General features: G+C 40.5%; 1 protein-coding gene across 2 annotated transcripts in view; it reads right to left on the bottom strand.

The window, feature by feature from the left end:
- Positions 1 to 1,177: 1,177 nt before the first annotated feature.
- MAP3K19 (mitogen-activated protein kinase kinase kinase 19) overlaps positions 1,178 to 21,838 on the bottom strand; it is a 60,992-nt gene continuing 40,331 nt past the window's right edge. The window contains exons 10-14 of one of the 2 annotated variants that reach the window (NM_001205597.2): positions 16,009 to 16,052; positions 11,643 to 14,093; positions 8,080 to 8,229; positions 5,938 to 6,635; positions 1,178 to 2,209 (exon numbers count right to left, since the gene is read on the bottom strand). In NM_001205597.2, coding sequence (NP_001192526.2) covers positions 2,143 to 2,209; positions 5,938 to 6,635; positions 8,080 to 8,229; positions 11,643 to 14,093; positions 16,009 to 16,052 — 3,410 coding nt within the window. In that variant the 3' untranslated portion in view covers positions 1,178 to 2,142. Of the gene's footprint in view, positions 2,210 to 5,937; positions 6,636 to 8,079; positions 10,642 to 11,642; positions 14,094 to 16,008; positions 16,053 to 21,838 lie in introns of those variants that run through there. The other variant, XM_015475801.3, reaches the window with a different exon arrangement.

Raw genomic sequence — 21,838 nt, 5'->3', positions numbered from 1 at the left:
TTAGGATCAAGACTTGCCTATTAAAAATGTACAAATTTTGAAGGTTCTGTTAGTGTTCAGTGTTTTCCTGTATCCGAAGAGGGGTAGGTTTATTAACAGCAACTTTGTGTGTCCTTTACTGTGATCTCTATACATAGTATAAACATTTCTTAGTCCCTGCCCTTTCTTCACAGGGTTTTTATAGTTAATTGCTCCAAAGTCAGATATAATCATTCAGACTGAAACCCATACTAAGATTAAAAAACCCTACTTAAGATGGTGTTGATACACAAGTAAAATAAGCAAAGTATCCCTTCAGTTTTTATCAAATGTGAGGGAAGAACCCTACAAACCAGAGAGAGAAGGAAGGTATACCCTCAAAGAACCTTCTAAACATGTTGGCCAAAGTAAACTCTTACCTCAGCTGGACCGTGTTTCACATATCTCAAAAACTTCTCAAGAAGCAGCTTGATTTTGACAAAGCTTCACAACTGGTGAGAATTAGAATTCCCCTCAAGTTAGCTTGTAGTTATGCCATCTTCAAATGATACCAGCTACTAAATATCTGTAGACCTGGCTAAAGACAGTAGGTGTCAATGAAATATAGATGAGTGGAGTCACAGCAAACCTTATCAAAAAGTCCACCAACTTAAGACTTTGTAATAATTCTGACAACTTATCCCCATGCACTTTTGCAAGGTTTTTCAGTGTCCTGGAAATGAAAGAGTGACCTTAGCACGGATGTCCTTCCATCAGGTGATGTGAGCAAAATATCCTAGAAAAGTTTGTATGCTGACCCACTCTCCCCTTATCAGATCAATGAGCTTTTATCCCACCAGCTGGCTTATGTTTAGCTAGTTCTCAGTGCAGTAATGATTATATTAACTCTGTAAACAAGTGAAGACCTCAAATCATAGTACAAAGCGCAGGGAAGGCAGCCTGAGGATTATGGAGCCCACCTTGTAGAGCCCAGCTTCTTATAGGTGGGAACTTATGAGGAGTTAGGGGACCCTCTGGCAATGAAAGGCCAAGACCCTTAGCTCTTCCTGTTAATGTTGAGGCCCCTGTAATCGCCAGTGTTAAGGCTGCTGCCTACGTAATCTGAATCTAGTGACTTTTTCCTCTACCTTCTCACCTTCCTCCACTCTCCTTTGTAAGAATTAAATAAGTGCCTTTGCCCACCAAGCAAGAAAATACATTTACTTTTTTATACAATTTATTTTGAGCTAATGACATTAAAATTAACAGGCAAAAAAATAGAAGGAAATAGGATATAAATCAAGAGAATTTGTAGTTCCTGGATAAAACTGTAAACACTGGAATTTTTCTCTTCTTACTGTTTAAGACAATTTGCTCATCAGTCGCTCAGTTGTGTCCGACTCTTTGTGACCCCATGAATCGCAGCATGCCAGGCTCCCTGTCCATCACCAACTCCCAGAGTCTACTCAGAATCCTGTCCATCGAGTCGTTGATGCCATCCAGCCATCTCATCCTCTGTCATCTGCCCCCAATCCCTCCCAGCATCAGGGTCTTTTCCAATGAGTCAACTCTTCACATGAGGTGACCAAAGTATTGGAGTTTCAGCTTTAGCATCAGTCCTTCCAATGAACACCCAGGACTGATCTTTAGGATGGACTGGTTGGATCTCCTTGCAGTCCAAGGGACTCTCAAGAGTCTTCTCCAACACCACAGTTCAAAAACATCAATTCTTTGGTGCTCAGCTTTCTTCACAGTCCAACTCTCACATCCATACATGACCACTGGAAAAACCATAGCCTTGACTAGACAGACCTTTGTTGGCAAAGTAATGTCTCTGCTTTTTAATATGCTATCTAGGTTGGTCATAACTTTCCTTCCAAGGAGTAAGCGTCTTTTAATTTCATGGCTGCAGTGACCATCTGCAGTGATTTTGGAGCCCAAAAAAATAAAGTCTGACACTGTTTCACCATCTATTTCCCAATTTGCTCATATACATGGGCAATTGTGTCTGAAGCTAGAGAAGGCTAACGTAACTACAACTTTTCAGTTAGTGACATTGCAGGATCTGGTTAAATTGGGTTAGATTGACTTTCCAGTAGGAAAATAAGGGTCCCTAAACCATCATTTCCACAATGAAACAGTAACAAAGTATCTGTAGTGGAGCTGAAAAGTCCTGATGTCTGCTCAGTGATTTCTCTTCAAGAAGGAGTGCTTCAGAAGCTGAACAGCAGAGGGTCGCTCATGCTGGTCCCTAAGAAGGCAAACACACATTAGAATAATCACCCAGCAACGTGCCTGCCAACTACATCTACTTGACTCAAAATACCTACTGTAACAGTGGAAGTACAACCTGTGCCCGTCAGACAGACTTGGGTTGAGTCCAGACTCCAGATTTTAGCTGTGTGATCTTAAATCAGGGACTCCAACTCTTCTCTCATCAGTAACATGGGGATAACACCACCTAACTCATTGGGATAATTTTTTTTTTTTAATGTATATACAGCTTTTAAAGTGTAACATAGTAATAATACAAAAATTATTACCTGATTCAAAACGAGTCCCTACATTTCCATAGCGCTTCTGTTCAATTTGTTGGGGTATAATTTACACAGAGTAAAATACACTTTTAGATGTACAGTTTAATGCACTTTTAGTTAGCATGAAATTTATTTTTAAATTTAGAGAAATCCAGGATTGAAAAGCCCTGGATTTAAATATGCTTTGGTGATTAAATAACCCCATTTGGGGTACTCTTGGATGAGCATAAAGGGAGACAGTTTCTTAATTACCAGGTGGCACGAATGGTAAAGAACCTGCCTGGCAATGCAGGAGACATAAGAGATGCAGGTTTGAACGCTGGGCTGGAAAGATCCACTTTAGAAGGAAATGAAAACCCACTCCAATATTCCTGCCTGGAGAATCCCATGGACAGAGGAGCCTGGTGGACTACAGTTCATAAGGTCGCAAAGAGTCAGACACAACTGAAGCGACTTATGAAGTTGGACACATGAAGTACACATGTGGCTTGGGTTTTTTCCCTTGCCTCAAGAAATCAAAATGGGGAGGTATGTTCAAGTGGGAGGGGACATAGTTAAACCTATGGCTGATTCATGTTGATGTTTGGTAGAAAACAATGCAATACTGTAAAGCAATTATCCTTCAATTAAAAATAAATTTAATAAAACGCTTTTGACAATGAACTGGTCAATGAACTAATGAACTAGTCAATAGTTTTCTGCAGTAAATTATTCCTTGGGCATTCTTTTGATTAAATTTGCTATCTTGATTGTTTTGGAAGCAAATGACCACAAAGAACAGCCCAAGCCAAAATGAAAATAAAAATAAAATACTTTTAAAAGAAAGTGATCATGAATGATTCTAAAATAAAAAATCTCTTCCCTTCCAGAGGCTCTTTCTCTAGTCTTCAAAATATGCAGAAATTTCCTCTCCAAAATGTCCTTAAGTGACCATCATTTCTAGCTGCCATCCTATTTCTATTCCTGCCAAATTTCTCTAAGTTCGGCAAGTCCAATAACTTGTTTTCAACATTCAGTATCCTAAATCTTTACTATTTGGCCTACTTACCTCTCTACAAATTGTCCTTTTAAAATTAATCCTGACCAGGGAGGACTTTCCTGGCAGTCCAGTGGTTAAGACTCTGTGCATCCAGGGCAGGGGGTACTGGTTTGATCCCTGGTCAGGGAACTAAGATCCGACGTGCTGCACAGTGCAGCCAAAAAAACAGAAAAAAAAAAAAAAGTAGTCCCTGTGAAACTAAGCATAACCTTCTCCTTACCAAATTTAGTGAGCTCAGCCTCCATTTCTGTAGCATTTGAAGTATTCACTACCCTGCTTCTTTCTGAAACAATGTCTGCTTGGTCTTAAGAGAAACTGTCCTCTTTATTCTTCCCCCATGGGGCAACTCGCCTCCCTCCCTTTCTTCCAGTTGAGTACCAGAATTAATTCTATGCATACTGTGTTATCTTCTCCCATGAGTATTTTCAAAAACATTTTCCTCAGCCCTCTAATTTTTTCATGGTTATAGCTACCAACCTTTTGATTTTCAAATACACATCTCCAATGTTCACTGCTTTCCTGAGCAACAATTCCATAGCTTCAAATATTTCCTTCAACTTCCTCCACTATTCCTCATTCACAACTTTCTATTATTTCTCCCATTATCCAGGTTCAAAACCATGAGATCCTATCATCATCCATCATCAAGTCCTGATTCACCTTCCTCTAAAATGTCTTGGAATCTCCTTTACACTCCCACTGCTTCCATTACCATCAAAGTCCAAGATCTGAATTCCAGAATGGCCTCTATTCAAGGTCCCTCTACAGAATCTGCTACCTGACGTTCCTCCCCAAAGACTTTTCTTGTCATGGCGTCCTTTACCCCAAATTCTTTGCAGTTCCCTGATCTCCACTGCCTATTGCAACAAAGTTAAACTCCTTGGCCTGACTCCCCAGAATTTCTGAAACCTGCCCATAGTAGTACCCCGTCATTATTCTGATTGCTTCCCCAAATTCATTTGTTATATTCAGTCCTTTTTCCTAGTTTTTAACCTGATCATCTCTACTTATGAATCTTTGAGTGCCTTTCCCTTTTATTTATGAATATCCATACCGCCAAGGAGTTATTTTCATAGACAACAGGCAAGATTCTAGAGTCCTTAGGGTCTTTGGCTTAGAATTTCAGGAGATAATTATATGCTTGCATGACACTCATTAGGTAAGGTGTATTAACATTCTCCCATGGGTTATTAATGGTGGAGCCCTAATTATGTACTCCATGCTATGCTAAGCAATTACACACACCGTTTCACTTAACCTTCACAACAACCCTGTTAATTGATTATGAGTTGTGTATTGCTTAGTTTATGAAGCAGCGGTTCAAAAGGAAAGTAAAAAAAAAAAAAAAAAATTCCACCCTTTCTCTGTAAAGCTGTTTGTGTGTATTAATGAGAACTTGAAAAAAAAAAAAAGTAGCAAGCAGTTGTTGTGGATCAATAATAGATCATTGTTCAATTCAGAAGAAAGTAACCACAGTAGTTTTAAGAGGTAAAACCAATCTCCCAAACTAGTACTGGTCCATATGATATTCCTAACACATGTGTGTCCCTTTTGTGAGGTGTTTTGGCAGACAGGAAGGGGCAGCTCTGTGCCCATAGCTCTGCCTGCAAATCCATCCTTGGATACCTAGGGCATCTGCATCTGGGGATGCCCAGAACTGCACCCCGCCCCCGCCTCAACCCTGGAGTATGTGGTGCTGTCCTAGCCTCTGTGATTCCCTGAAATCAACCAGGTCAGGCTGATTGATATAAAGGTGCTGGAAGAGGAAGACAGAGGTGACCTTCTGGGACTTTTCTGCTTCCCCAAACACGACCCACTTGATGCTTGAAATACTTCAATTATAGAGTTGTTCCTTTGACTCAAAATGTTTCCTCTCACTTTAAATGCAAGTGTTTCTGGGGGAATAATACATTAAATCTGTCAATCATTGATTAATCAATTCGTGTCATTTCCTTGATATGAATGAATTTCTCACATACTTTCCTGAGAGCCAGTTTTAGGAAGGAATGAGAACACTGGTTCCCCAAAAGGGGAGGGAAGCTAAGCACAGATGATGCCATTTCACCATGGCTAGTCCCTGGGAAGATGTCTCTTTGGTAAATAAACAGATGTTGCAAATAAATAGCAATTCTTGCACATCCATTGATTTGAGCAAGTACTGTCTGGACCTGATAAGACACTTAATTGAGACACTTCCCACTTGAAGCATTACCCCCACACCCTGGTACAACACAGAACACATCACCCAATGTGGCTACTCATGATTCTTTTCAGAGCAAAATCACTCCCCACTTGATTTTGTAACCTGAGCAGAGCTAAAAATGGGCCATACATCTCAGGGGAAATGTCAACTGCTTGAAATCTCTGGGGATTTATCCTCCTTTCTTGCTTTCAGTTTCTTACCTGGTGAGGCATGCACGCACAAAGTCTGCTGCGTTTTCTGAGAAGCAATCTGGTAAAGGAGGCATCAGCCCTCGGTGTGCGCCAATGTAAAACATGGCTGCCATCCTGTCCATGGAAGCCAGTGGAGGCTTCCCAGTGGCCATCTCAAACACAGTGCAGCCAATGCTCCAGATGTCTGACTTCCGTCCATAGCCAGACTCATTGATGACTTCTGGGGCCATCCAATATGGAGTCCCATGCATGGACTTGAGCATGTCACTGTGGGTGCCATTTAGGCCAGCCCAGGCCAAACGCTTGGCACAGCCAAAGTCAATCAGCTTTATGATTCCAGTTGGCATAAGCATAACATTATTTCCTTTGATATCTCTATGCACCACACAGTTCTCATGGAGATAAGCAACACCTTGCAGAATTTGTTCTGTATATTTGCAGAACACCATCTCAGGCAATGGCCCAAAACGGTTTATAATACTAGAGATGGAGCCACCAGGAACAAACTCCATGAAAATGCTTAAGATGTTTTCCTCCAAGCATGTCCCCAAATAGGCCACAATGTTGACATGTTTCAAGGCTTTGAGCAAATCGACTTCTTCCTGCAGTTTCTGATATTCTTTTACAGTAGCTAATTTATCAGAGGTATCCAAAGCCACCTGTTTTACAGCTATTAGCTGTCCTTGGCTAGTAAGACCACAATATACCTAGAAGCAAACCAATACCTTATTATTAAATATAAAAAGTGACTCATTCACAAAATGCCTCCCAAACCCTGGTTTTTCTCTAAGATGATACATCCTTGTGTAAATGTGAAGTATTATACTTAAACAAATTGAAAGTTGCAAGGAAGCAAAGATTGGGATAAGTAGCATGGTGAATGCATATCATAATAGCTTAGGTTCAGTCATCTCTAGCAATCTGTGCAAATACTGGGTTGCCCAAAAAGTTTGTTCAGGTTTTTCCATACCATCTTACTGAAAAACCCAAACAAACTTTTTGGTTAACCCAATACCATGTACAGTGCTTGGGCTTTTAAAAAAATTTTTTTGGAGTAATAATTTTTATTGGACTGCAGTTGATTTACAATATTGTGTTAGTTTCAAGTGTACAGCAAAGTGAATCAGCTATGCATATACATATACCCCAAATGGCAACCCACTCCAGTATTCTTGCCTGGAGAATCCCAGGGACAGAGGAGCCTAGTGGGCTGCTGTCTGTGGGGTCGCACAGACTCAGACACGACTGAAACGACTTAGCAGCAGCAGCTGGGACTTTAGATGGTATTTTATGCAATTCACAAAATATAAGAAATATCTTTTGTTTTTGCTTCTTGGCAATGGCTCTCCCAACTTTGGGTAACATAACTTGAATTGTTGAACAAAAAGACCTCTTTCCCACAGGACTTGACCCTCAGAGAAGGAGAGGCTAGAAATACAATGAGCACCAAAGAATTGATGCTTTTGAACTGTGGTGTTGGAGAAGACTCTTGACAGTCCCCTGGACTGAAAGGAGATCCAACCAGTCCATCCTAAAGGAGATCAATCCTGGGTGTTCATTGGAAGGACTGATGTTGAAGCTGAAACTCCAATATTTTGGCCACCTGAAGCGAAGAGCTGACTCATTTGAAAAGACCCTGATCCTGGGAAAGATTGAGGGCAGGAAGAGAAGGGGGCGACAGAAGATGAGATGGTTGGTTGGCATCACTGACTCAATGGGCATGGGTTTGGGTGGACTCCAGCAGTTGGTGATGGACAGGGAGGCCTGGCGTGCTGCAATTCATGGGGTTGCAAAGAGTCGGACACGACTGAGTGACTGAACTGAACTGAACCACCCCATGAAGCCTGAGAACGAGCCTGAGAACGAGAGCCAAAAGGAGAGACAGAGAGGCCAGACTCTGATGACGTTATTTGACCTCTGAAACCAGCTGTGCCCCAAGTCAGACCTACTCCAGACACTTCAGTTGCATAAAACAGTGGACATCCTTTTCTTCAAGGTGGTTTGGGTTGGGTTTCCTACTACTTCCAACTGAAAGATCTCTAAGTAAAAGTGTATATGGAGTGGGGAGGGCAAACAGGAAGATTAGAAAAGAGGGAGGGGTCGAGGAGGAATGGGTTTTTTTTATTTCAGCAAGCTTCCTGTTTCACTTACTGTGCCATATGCTCCCTTCCCGAGGATCTCACCCTTGGTCCACAGGATAGATTCTTCGTACTTTAAACTATTTTCAGAAAATGTCTTTTTTTCATGTGGGTTGAAAAATCTCTCCTCTTTGTCATATCTCCTGAAGCCATTACTGTATCTCTGGAAGAATGAGACAAAAAAATGTCATCATTACATTGAGTCCTTGGGACAGAGAGAAAGGGCAGATAGGAGAATCTTCCTTTTCTAACTTCGGACCAATCAGAGAAGGCCAAATATGCACCCTTAACCAATCACACGGGAGGCCCCTTCCAGTTAACCAGCCCCCACAACAACCTCCCCAGAACAACAGCCTCCAATCAGGGCACTGCTGCTGCTGCTAAGTCACTTCAGTCCTATCCAACTCTGTGCAACCCCATAGACAGCAGCCCACCAGGCTCCCCCGTCCATGGGATTCTCCAGGCAAGAACACTGGAGTGGGTTGCCATTTCCTTCTCCAATGCAGGAAAGTGAAAATTGAAAGGGAAGTCACTCAGTCGTGCCCGACCCTCAGCAACCCCATGGACTGCAGCCTTCCAGGCTCCTCCGTCCATGGGATTTTCCAGGCAAAAGTACTGGAGTGGGGTGCCATTACCTTCTCCAAATCAGGGCACACCTGAAGCCTTTTTCCACTAAAAATCTTTCTCACTCCTCTGCCTGCTTTTTTGAATCTCTGCTGCTGCTGCTGCTGCTGCTGCTAAGTTGCTTCAGTCGTGTCCGACTCTGTGTGACTCCATAGACAGCAGCCCACCAGGCTCCCCTATCCCTGGGATTCTCTAGGCAAGAATACTGGAGTGGGTTGCCATTTCCTTCTCCAATGCATGAAAGTGAAAAGTCAAAGTGAAGTCACTCAGTCATGTCCGACTCTTAGTGACCCCACGGACTGCAGCCTACCAGGCTCCTCTGTCCATGGGATTTTCCAGGCAAGAGTACTGGAGTGGGGTGCCATTGCCCTCTCCATTTGAGTCTCTACCAAATGCAAATAATGGTGGTTGACTCCTTTGTTATAATGAGCTCTGAATAAATAGCCTTTGCCTGTTCTATTTCCACAACACACCCATACACGCAAACACACACACACACATAAAAGAATTTATACCTACATTTCCATACACAGACACACATTTATACACAAATATACATACATATAGATATTCTCTCTCTCCTTTTTTTTTGGCTGTGCCACATATCTTGTGGCATCTTAGGTCCTCAATCAGGGGTTGAACCAGAGCCTTCGGGAGTCTTAACCACTGGATTCCCAGGGAATTCCCCAAACCTTCTTTCTTACATACATGTGCATGCATGCACAAGCATAACAAGCAAGTCTGAAGGTCAAGACCAGCTGCAATAGACTGAAGATCCGTGGTCCTCTAGACCCTTGCTACTCAAAGGAGAATCTGCGAACCAGCTCTATCAATATCCCATGGGAGCCGGTTAAACTTGCAGAATCTCAGACCTCAGACATATGGAATCAGTTCTACATTTCAGTGTGATCCTCAAGAGATATGTATCCACAGTAAACCTTTAGAGGCCCTGCCCTTGGGAAATAAGTATCTTTGTAGAGCTTACACCATGTTTTCCAACTGTTTGATCAGAACCAAAAATACTTTGTCTTGATCTCCTCTAAGAGTTCTTAAAAATAAATGATGATGGTGATGTAGAGGCACAGAGAAGGCCCTTAAGAATAAGACATGGCACAGGATCACCTTTCTTAGAAATGACCCCAGGTGCCTTCAAAGGGCCTCATGGGTTCCTCCTCCTCCCCAGCCTTTCATGTTTCTATTCAAATTGAAATATAAGGACTGCTTGGAAATGAAAGATCACAGAAGGTCAGTTTTTTATTCCAATTGCAGGGTAGGATTATGGGCTGATTATATTTACCAGCTTGTTAGCTTTTCTTGAATGTGAACTGGCAGACTTGTAGACCCATCTCAGACACACAGGCGTGTACACATGTACCCCTGTCTCCCACCCAAGCCTGGCAGCCTTTCTGCATCACTATCCACCTCCCAGCAGAGACCACGCTCACCATGAGGGTGGAGCTGGCCTATTATGGCAAGGAATATTCCCACTGTATAGTGATTAAAAGTGTTGGGCTGGAATCAGGATGCCCCTCCCCACCACTCACTCCCTGTGAGACTTTCTAAACCTCGATTTCCTCATCTGCAGAATGGAGACTTGTTATTACCTCCAGGACTGATCTCATGGAGCTGTTATGAAGACAGAAAGGAGACAGTATAATGTGTCTCACTCATATATGTCAAGTTCTCACCTTGTGTATTCTTCTGTTCAATTATTTACAATAATTATTTCTGATCCTGAAAGAGCATGATATAACCCTAGTTAGTGTTTAGTGACTGTTTCAGCTAAACCGAATGCTTCTATCTTAAAAATTTAGGAGAAGATAGGACTTCCCTGGTGGTCCAGTGGTTAAGACTTCACACTTTTCCAAAGCAGGGGGTGCGAGTTCTAATCCTGATCAGGGAGCTAAGATCCTGCATGCCGCAAGGTACAGCCAATAAACAAACTCCAAGTCTGTTGGGGTAGGAGAACAAGCAAACAAACAAAAACTTTCATCTTAAAAAAAATTTAGTAGAACCGGAGGGTGATATACTTCAGTGAAAACTAAAACAGCCGTAACCCTACCACCTGTTAATATTCTTCTCCCCATCCCAACTCCAATGCCAAACAAAATTTTTTTAATGTATTCAGGATTATTGCTTATGTTTTCTTGAGAGCAATGGCTGTGTCTTGTACCCTATCATGTCTCCAGTTCTTATCCCAATACCAGGAACATAGGAGGCATCAATAATATTTTTCTATTAAAGCAAACCATTTGGCAACAAATGCTCAAGTGCAGGGAATCTCTGAGAAAAGATCTTTTTGTGTCTTCGTATGTTTTTTGGAACTAGATGGTGAGCTACTTCAGGGGCTGTGTATCTCACATACCACCTAGAGTAATGCTTTACCCACAATTATCTCCCAGCTGTTAGTTGTTGATTGAAAATATCATCACCAAATATAATATCTACCTATTTTAGTAAGTAGTTTTGCTACAGTAATGTGCCCAAAGTGATTCCAAAGCAGTGTCAGGCTAGCTAAATTCTAGAAGTGAGGCAGCATAATGAAAACAGCATGAGAGTCAGGGGACCTGGATTCCAAACTTGCAACCAAACAATGAAACCTTGATGAAACTGTTTAACTCCTTAGGGTTTCTGATTCCCCATTTGAAAATAAGGGGTTTGAAGCACAGTGTCTCTGAGGTCCCTTCCCGCCCCAGTGAATCTCTGATTATTAGTTATGTGATGTGCGGTGCTTAGTCACGCAATTGTGTCTGACTCTTTGCAACCCCATGGACTATAGCCCTCCAGGCTCCTCTGTCTATGCAATTTTCCAGGCAAGAACACTGGAGTGGGTTGATATGCCCTCCTCCAGGGGATTTTCCCAACCCAGGGATCAAACCCAGGTCTTCCGAATTGCATGTGGATTCTTTACTGTCTGAACCACTAGGAAAGCCCGATTCTAGTTATACCAACCTGTATTTTGACATTTGTTGTCTCTCTACCTAATTCTTGCATGGTATTTCCTCTCTTGCTGAGGACAAAATCTCGGCTTTCAGGATCTGTTTCATCTGCCATTATTTGGCAAGAGTTGTCATCTTTCTCATCAAGAGCTAATAGTTCTGCAGCTAGACAACCTAAGAGTTCATCTGTCAATTCTTCATTCTTTACAGAGTCTAGAATTTCTTGGGAAATTGAATCTGCCTCATTTAAAGTTTTTCCAAGTGTTTGATATGGAATTGACTCATTAGTTAAACTATCATGATCCAAAAACAGTGCCCAGTGTTGATATGCTTGAGAAGTTACACTTTCTTGTTTCTCTTGGGAAGAGAAACTCCTAAGAGTTTTTGACTTATCTGAAAAACTATCAAAGTCTACATTGTTAGTTAAAATTTGGTTGGCATTTGTTTCACCGGGAGATGCTACCTTCTGCTCTTCTTGCAGTACATGCATGTTGGAACTCTTCTCACTGGGTACTGCCCAGCTGTTTTCTGAAAGGACAAATGGGGTCTGGTGGCGTAGCTCTTCAAGCTGATGCAGATCTCTGAGGCGCGTGGCAAGTATCTGATTGTTAGAAATGTCTTCTTCATCAGCCGACTCTTCCATAGAGACTTCTTCAACAATGGACAAATCTGAGACAGGAAAGAAATCATTCTGTTCAGTGAACTGCTCATGAGCCTGAACCAAGTTCATGGGCTGAACTTCATCTTTCAAAGATAGAAAGTCATTTCCTGAAGACTTAATCTGCCACCCTGTTTCTGAAATGCCATCACCATTTTCAGCATCTTGTAGGGTACTACCTACAGCCTGGAAATCCTTTTCTTTAGAAATTAAACTTCTGTGCTTTTGTTTAATGCCAAGAGAAGATTTGGGGGGTTTACTATGCGGTCTTTTCTGAGAAAGTCTGTTTCGGCTATTGCTGCTCCTCTCACTGTGTGAAGATCGACATTTATTGGTGATACATCTGCCTGATGAAGCTGAGCATATCTCTCGGTGATACTTGTTTTCATGCCGTTCAGCCTCTCGCATGTGACAATAAACAGGAGTTCCAAACATTTCATAGATTCCAGGCCCATTCGCAGTTGAATTGATCTCTTTGAACATGTCACTATACTTCAGATCTAAGTAATTCAGTCTTGGCTCTGCTGGTTGAGCAGAGAGAGGAACAGAAGACTTTTCTATTCCTGGATTTTTATAGAGGCAAGGGAATGACGGCTTTTTAGGTTTCAAAGCCTGGTAAGCAGATTGCTTCCTTTCTGTCTGTGGCATTCTCCTTTGAAACTTGGGTGGTTGCCAAGGTCTGGGATCCACAAGCCCCAAAGCAGGAAAAACTTGAGTTTTTATACTGGTTTTATGCGTGGTAGGCTTCACAGAAACTTCAGTGGAAATCATGAAATTTTGAGGTGTCCTGTTACTGGTCTTGGTCTTTGAATCTAACTTATTTCTCTGGGTTTTCACCTTATGCCTGTCATTTTCTTGGTGTGCAAGTATGTTCAAGCTACTATTGCTACGAAGGATGCCCTTTCGTTTTTGGAGGCTTGGTTTGGTTATTGCTGGTTCTTTGGGAGTTTCATCTCCAGGGAAAGTGATGTGGATAAGAGGCACCGTCCCATTCATTCCTGGTTTGGTTGTTTCTGCTACTGATATTTTTGTGCTTGTCTCCATGCTGCTATGATCTTCTGAGAGCTTTTCAATGGGGCCATCAGTGACTGCATCAGACAAACTTTTGCGAAGAGTGTAATCTTCTGAAATATGGTCTAGTTCAATTGCTTCGCCTTTAAGTGCTGAAGCACTTTTTGAATCAGCTTTATCACTTTTAGTCCCTTCATCCTGGCTTAGACCTATATCTGATGGCAGGGCTTCTTGGAACTTGATTGGCTTGGTATATCCAACTTCTGAATCTTGTTCATAGTTTCTGGCTCCTGAATCCCCTTTCTTTCCCGATGAAAGAGATGGAGCGTTCTCTTCTGCTCTTCTCAGTTCATTACCATGGCAGTCAGTATCCTCTTCCCTACCTGTAGGAAAGCTGCCTTCCTTGAAATTCTCCAGGGACACTAAAGATTGTCCTTTTTCAAAGTGAAAGACTTCAATGTTGACACATCCTTCTCTTTCCTTGGATTTCCTACTCGCTTCCTTTTCCAGGTGTTGTCTGTGACGGTGAGCCTTCCAAAAAGAGCACATGTTTCTGGACCAAATAGAACCGTCAAAGGATCTGAGAGTCTGATCTGCTAACATCTTGATCGGTGCTTCCTTCTGCTTATTTGATGGTCTAAATTCATCAGATTGGCTAATAGGCTCTGAGAACTTAGGTATGAAAGATACAAGGCGTGGCATATTTCTTTCTCTCGCTTTTTGATCCTTGTGACTTAGGGGTATAGTAAGGAGACCAGATCTCATGGGCAGACATGATAGTGGTGGCAGAGAGAACTAAAAGGAAAGAAAGAAAAATTAATGAATGTAGAAACACATATGCATTTCATGTTAACTGGTTTCAAGTAATGTGAAGAGATTTTAAGATTCTCTTTAGGAAGGGCTTTAAAGTACAAAGTTATTCTGGAGATCACAATTGAAAAAACTAAAATCTCATTCCTGGTGTTTTCTTAGGACCAAGGTAAGACAATACTTTTAAAAACTAATATTAATATTAACATTACAAGATTCATGCTTATCTATTAAAAATAAAGCCTCTATCATATAAATTATAAAATATTTACATTTTTAAAGATTTCTATTGTCATTTCTGTTTACATTCTGTTTTATTTCTACTTTGTATCTATTCTCTTCCCTGTTTACTTTCCAATGAATTTATTCAAAACTTAAAATTCCCACTTGATGCTGCTGCTAAGTCACATCAGTCATGTCTGACTCTGTGCGACCCCATAGATGGCAGCCCACCAGGCTCCTCCGTCCCTGGGATTCTCCAGGCAAGAACACTGGAGCGGGTTGCCATTTCCTTCTCCAATGCATGAAAGTGAAAAGTGAAAGTGAAGTCGCTCAGTCGTGTCCAACTCTTAGTGACCCCATGGACTGCAGCCCACCAGGCTCCTCCGTCCATGGGATTTTCCAGGCTGGAAACGTACTGGAGTGCGTTGCCAGTGCCTTCTCCTAAAATTCCCGCTTAGAACGGCTTAAAATTGCTGTTACATTTATTTACTCTGTGATCATTCAGACCAGCTCAGAATTTTCATATGGAACACAACTACTCCTCATTGCTTGGCTGAATTGTTTTGCTGAAGGTGGCTTATAAATCTGCCATGCTATACACTTGAAAGTTAGCTCCTGGGACTTCCTGGATGGTCCAGTGGCTGGGCCTCCGTACTTCCACTGCCAGGGATGTGGGTTCGATCCCTGGTTGGGGAATTAAGTTCCCATATTCCTTGAAGTGTGGCCAAAAAATCTAAAAAGAGAAAGTTAGCTCACTAAATTTTTAAAATTTCCTTGGCCTTCCAACTATTTTCAAATTCAGTTCAGTTTAGTCTCTCAGTCGTATCCGACTCCTTGTGACCCCATGGACTGCAGCATGCCAGGTCTTATTATTATCAGCCTCTAGAGGTCAGTGTAACCCAATATATAATATTCAGCTTTTTGCTCAGTTAAGCTATAAACTCTTTACATGTTTCACTGTGGCCTTGTGTATATAGATTTGAAACCTAATGATATAGCATAGAAAAGCATAGATCATGAGTGGTAACTAAGAGCTACATGTTTAATTTTCATTCTGTTGCCACCCGCGTGTTAAAAGAGAGGAAAAGAAATCTGACTAGAAATAGGCATGAAAAACAGGAGAGACACAGTATAATTCCCCAGTTTTATTGCCTACATGACTTCTCAAAAGTACAAGCAGATTCTTCCAGTGCTTTAAACATCTCCCTAGTAGCAGCCTTTTTTTTTTTTTTTAGGCAAATGAACTTTTTTTTTCAACACTAAGCAATATATATGTATTTTCTCAAAGACTTAAAGGATACAGAAGAGTCAGACAGTTGGAGAACTGCAAGCCTCTTTCAAAATGCTTTACTTAACGAATGAGACAACCGGGAAAATCTTTCTACCATGGAAAAAGAATCACCTAACTTCTCAATGCATTAAAAAAATAAAAATTAGGTATGTCCAAAAGAGCTATTCACTTCATAATGTGGAGAACTATACCCAGAAAATATATATATACATGTCAAGATATAATTTTCTCAGAAATTATTTGCTCCTCTATAAACTATATGTGAGTTGTTGTTTTTACAAGATTATATGCTGAGGATTTGGGTTCTGAGTTTTTTGATAGAATTTGTCTCTGACAAGATTCTTTGGTTTTAATTTGTAAGTCAAAAATGCTCAAAACTACTCTTACCTCAATTCTTCGGCTACTATACTTCATGTCAGAGATAGAAAACTCTGTAATAAGAAAAATAATAATAATTATTATTAGGTATTCTTAGTAGTAGGGTGAACACAGTCAGCACTAAGCCAGGGGATGTGGATGGAGTGATCCTGGCTCTGAGGTTTGAGGAAAAGTTGGTAAAATGAAGTTTTTCCAGATGTGATCTACATGGAGGTGGATGCAGAATCACCACACAAAACTACTGCCACTTAGGGGGATGTTATTTTAACATACTGGTTTTTATATAAATACATGTTATACATATGTTTTATATTTATAACATTTGTACACACATCGTCTGACATTTATTTACTTATTTTTATTTATATTCCTTCTGGAAACACGCACCCTCTGGATCAGAAAATAGAGCACTTATCACCCATGAGTCATCCCAGTGCCAGTTCCTTGCACCCCGCTTCCCTGCAAGCTGGTGCAATGAGAACCAGATATTTCCCTGCACACGTGGTGAGGTTGCACCACAGGAGGAGACCCTGAAATTAGGAGACTCAGAGCTTACAGAGAGTGTCGGCAGTTCGAACCATCTTTCCCTTCCAAGAAAGAGAGACCTTTACTATGAAATGTATGCTAATGTCTCTAGGAGAAAAGGGAAATGTGTCTCTGAGTCTTGTTTGTTTGTTTCTTACCCTAGAAAGTTAAGCAAACGGCATTTGGCAAAATCAGCCTTGATCTTTCTGGAGCAATATCTTATCTCTAATTTCCAAGCCATATTTGTCCTTCAATCCTTCTTTAAATTGGTCTCTCAATGCTTTTTACTCAGAAAACCCAGACTTCACAGAAATGTGAAAATATTTGCGTATTATTGTCTCGCAACTGTTGTTTGAACTCAAATATGGGATACAGCATAAAGTCTGAAGGGGTGCAGGGAAGGGTGAGATGGAATTTACCAGGAAGGGTAAAACCTAGTTGTTTTCTTCTTACGAAAACATCAGAATGGTCCCTAAAACCCCACTCACCATTGCAGCTTAAAACTGAAGCCAAAGGCTCCAAACGTATTCAGGGTTAAAGTGAAAGTAGCTTAGTCATGTCTGACTCTTGGCGACTCCATGGGCTGTACAGAATACTGGGGTGGGTAGCCTTTCCCTTCTCCAGGGGATCTTCCCAACCCAGGGATCGAACCCAGGTCTCCCACGTTGCAGGCAGATTCTTTACCAGCTGAGCCATAAGGGAAGCCCAAGAATATTGCAGTAGGTAGAAGAAGGCACATAAATGGATGACGTGGGGCAAGTAGGGACAGTGGTGAACTAAAATCATGTGCCCCAACTACTGGGGCATCCATTTCCCAGTTTCAGTTGGTATTGTCCATTCTGGCTGGGTAATCCAGCACTGCTAGATCTTCCAATTGCCAAGGGAAGCCAGAAGGCTGGAGACTTTATGTGAAATCTCCCTCGCTTTCTTTTTAAAAATACTCTGAAGGCAAAAAAAAAAAAAAATGTCTGAAGGACCTTTTTTAGGCACAGGCTGCCATTTTGAAATTTCCCTTCAAGAAATCTCTCTGAGATGTATAACAGGGAGAGAAGCCATTCTCAAGCAAAAAACGGTCACCTAAAAAGAGGATCCCAATAAGAAAGGATGCAGGCATTCTGCTTAGCCACAACTGGCCAAAGAACCACCCCAATTCTTTATCTATTTATTCAGCCAATATTTATTGAGTTCCTATTGAGTAGCCAACACTGTCCCAGATGATGACAATATAATTGTGAATGACAGACAGAATTCTTGCTCTCATAGAGGTTGTATTCTAAAGGTTGAGACATTCTGTGTAAAATATATTACAAAATAATACTAGAAATATAACTAAATATGATTTATAGTTGGCTGCATAGGTACAATCCTCTGAGCTAAAAAATCTTTCAGTTATTATAAATATTTAGAGGGATACTCTCCAGTATTGATGAGGAATGACATGAGATGGAAAGGCACTCTTTATATTTCTGATGAGAATGTAGAGGTAAGATCTTTCCAGTAGGTAATGGGATCATATTTATTGAAAGCCTTTAAAAATGTGTATCAAAACTTGCCTCCTTAGGGCAGTAGGTAGCATGTCAATCTCATAAAAAGAGTATTGAACTAAAAGTATGAGTTAAAAGATTGAATGTACAAATTTTCTTCCTCTCTCTCCACAAACTCCACTAAAATGATAGTAAACTAATTTTTTTTTTTTTAAAGATAAAGAAAGGAACTCCCTGGTGTCCAGTGGTTAGGGCTCAGTGCATTCACTACTGGGGCCCTGGTTGGGGAACTAAGATCCTGCAAGTCGCCCAGCCAAACAAAAAAATAAATAATTAAAAGGTAAGGAAGAATAACAACAGAAACCCAGCGGGTAAAGTAGCACATGCATGACATCAGTGAAATTTCTGACAGTGAAAACTATATGGATAAATAATAACCTATTGAGTTGTCAGCTTTCTCTGCAGCAGGGAGAACTCAACAAGAAACGAGAACCCCAGAAAGGAGAAGGAACTGAAAATATTAATACCAGACACCTCTAAAGGTGGGGATGCAAGTAAGACTGAAACAAGGGGTTGCTTCAGTCTGTATGAGCAGTAGATTCCAGACTCCCTGTCCTGCCCCAATAGCTGAGGGTTGCTCTTCTCCATTCCTGGCTGGAAGTGTATACTCTGAAGAGCCTGAAAGATGCTAAGGTGCTAGGTAAAGCTGAGAGCAGAACCGGGGTGCTGGAGTGAAAATGTGAGGATAAATGAAAGCTTCGACCTTGACATGTGACACTCAAGTCTTATAACCTACAGGCAGGAGGCTGGATTCTTACTGGAAAACTAGCTGAGAGAAATCCCTCACCCAGCCATTCACACCTCTGCCCATTCCACAAGTCCGTGTGAGCCCCTGGCACTTTTTAGACTCCCCCTCTTAAAAACTAATAATCACCAAGGATCAACTGACATATGGGAACAGCCTCTAACATGAAAATATGAAGAACAAAACAGAAAGAAAGAAAAGAGCTCAGAGGAAACAGAGATGGTGAAAAACTACCATTAATATAATCCATGCATCTTCAGGAAGCTCCTGAAATTATGTACCCCCCCCACCCCGCCGCCGCCAAATGAGGTATAAACCAAGGGAGAGGAAGCTGTGTACGCAGCACACAGGGATCAAACACAGAGAGCCAAGGCACTTCCAGGATCATAGTGAGGAACTCCCAGAGAGACAGCTGGTCAGGAGGTCCAAGGACCAAGGAACACAGAGTGAAACGGGAGGGCAGAATGTTCCAGGAGTAATGTCTCCAAAAACAAAACAAACCAATGAATTACCTGGTGTGCAGTTGCCTGTATTGAGGTGCGTTTCTCAGGTCCATTAGACAGGATGGGGATGAATTAGCGACAGATATACAGAAAGTAAACAAATGCTGAAATGAAGCGGTTATTAAAGACAGGATAAATAGAATGTCTCAAAAGAAAAGCAATGCCATCAAAGCACAGTCTGGGGCTCAGCTGTGAATGATATTTTACCTAGTCATAATAAGGGAGACATTAAATATTAATTTTTTTTAGATAATAACAATGAATAGTTTTAATAATGACAATTTAATCCTTTGAGTAATTGTACTTATTTATATGATCCAAATTATATTATTGATAATACTTAAAATATTAATTTTTCAAAGAAGGTAAGTTCCATCATTCTATAGCATCCTTAGATCTATTAGATTTTCAAGGTTTTCATAGCACACTAGGCTAGACAATTTGTCTATTATTCAGATATTTTATTTTTATTTCACTTTGTATAGTGAACATAGATTTATCATTTTATATGAAATTAGAAAATAAATACATTGGAGAAGATGTTAGTATATATGTTTCAATGACTACCCTGCATATATTTTAAAATTTCCATTGGAAAAAGGAATAGAGCTTAAAACTCTCATTATCACTCAGTTAATTTGGAATCTGCAATAATGCAGTTTAGAGCTTGGAAAACTGTCTTACCAAAAAAATTCATAGTGAATATAGCTAACATGTGTGCAGTGTGTGTGTGTGTGTGTGCACACCATCACTTCTGTGGTGTCTGATTCTTTGCTTTTGAAATGAAGCTGTATCATCATTTTTTTGTAAATATGAAAGCATGAATCTAAACTTCTGATATATTTATTAATACACCTAGGATATGTTCAAAATTAAGATAAATTATTCAAATTTTATATAACTCACAGACAAGTGCTTCCAAAACACTTGTCTAAAATACTTTCATATTTCCCTTTCTTGGTAGTTTTTTTTTATTATTTTCTTCCACATTCTATACATTTTTCCTATTTATTCCTTATCTATTTTATTTTATTTTTTAAATTTTATTTTATTTTTAAACTTTACATAATTATATTAGTTTTGCCAAATATCAAAATGAATCCACCACAGGTATACATGTGTTCCCCATCCTGAACCCTCCTCCCTCCTCCCTCCCCATACCATCCCTCTGGGTCGTCCCAGTGCACTAGCCCCAAGCATCCAGTATCGTGCATCGAACCTGGACTGGCAACTCGTTTCTTATATGATATTTTACTGTTTCAATGTTATTCTCCCAAATCATCCCACCCTCTCCCTCTCCCACAGAGTCCATAATACTGTTCTATACATCAGTGTCTCTTTTGCTGTCTCATACACCAGGTTATTGTTACCATCTTTCTAAATTCCATATATATGCGTTAGTATACTGTATTGGTGTTTTTCCTTCTGGCTTACTTCACTCTGTATAATAGGCTCCAGTTTCATCCACCTCATTAGAACTGATTCAAATGTATTCTTTTTAATGGCTGAGTAATACTCCATTGTGTATATGTACCACAGCTTTCTTATCCATTCATCTGCTGATGGGCATCTAGGTTGCTTCCATGTCCTGGCTATTATAAACAGTGCTGCGATGAACATTGGGGTACACGTGTCTCTTTCCCTTCTGGTTTCCTCAGTGTGTATGCCCAGCAGTGGGATTGCTGGATCATAAGGCAGTTCTATTTCCAGTTTTTTAAGGAATCTCCACACTATTCTCCATAGTGGCTGTACTAGTTTGCATTCCCACCAACAGTGTAAGAGGGTTCCCTTTTCTCCACACCCTCTCCAGCATTTATTATTTGTAGACTTTTGGATCGCAGCCATTCTGACTGGTGTGAAATGGTACCTCATAGTGGTTTTGATTTGCATTTCTCTGATAATGAGTGATGTTGAGCATCTTTTCATGTGTTTGTTAGCCATCTGTATGTCTTCTTTGGAGAAATGTCTATTTAGTTCTTTGGCCCATTTTTTGATTGGGTCGTTTATTTTTCTGGAGTTGAGCTGTAGGAGTTGCTTGTATATTTTTGAGATTAGTTGTTTGTCAATTGCTTCATTTGCTATTATTTTCTCCCATTCTGAAGGCTGTCTTTTCACCTTGCTAATAGTTTCCTTTGATGTGCAGAAGCTTTTAAGGTTAATTAGGTCCCATTTGTTTATTTTTGCTTTTATTTCCAATATTCTGGGAGATGGGTCATAGAGGATCCTACTGTGATGTATGTCAGAGAGTGTTTTGCCTATAAAATACTTAGGAATATATCTACCTAAAGAAACTAAAGACCTATATATAGAAAACTATAAAACACTGGTGAAAGAAATCAAAGAGGACACTAATAGATGGAGAAATATACCATGTTCATGGATTGGAAGAATCAATGTAGTGAAAATGAGTATACTACCCAAAGCAATTTATAGATTCAATGCAATCCCTATCAAGCTACCAACAGTATTCTTCACAGAGCTAGAACAAATAATTTCACACTTTGTATGGAAATACAAAAAAC

The sequence above is a fragment of the Bos taurus genome, chromosome 2 (genome assembly GCF_002263795.3).
Source record: "Bos taurus isolate L1 Dominette 01449 registration number 42190680 breed Hereford chromosome 2, ARS-UCD2.0, whole genome shotgun sequence".
NCBI classification, from domain to species: Eukaryota; Metazoa; Chordata; class Mammalia; order Artiodactyla; family Bovidae; genus Bos; species Bos taurus.
The sequence above is the reverse complement of the archived record's forward strand: the minus strand, read 5'-3'. Positions and strand labels throughout refer to the sequence as shown.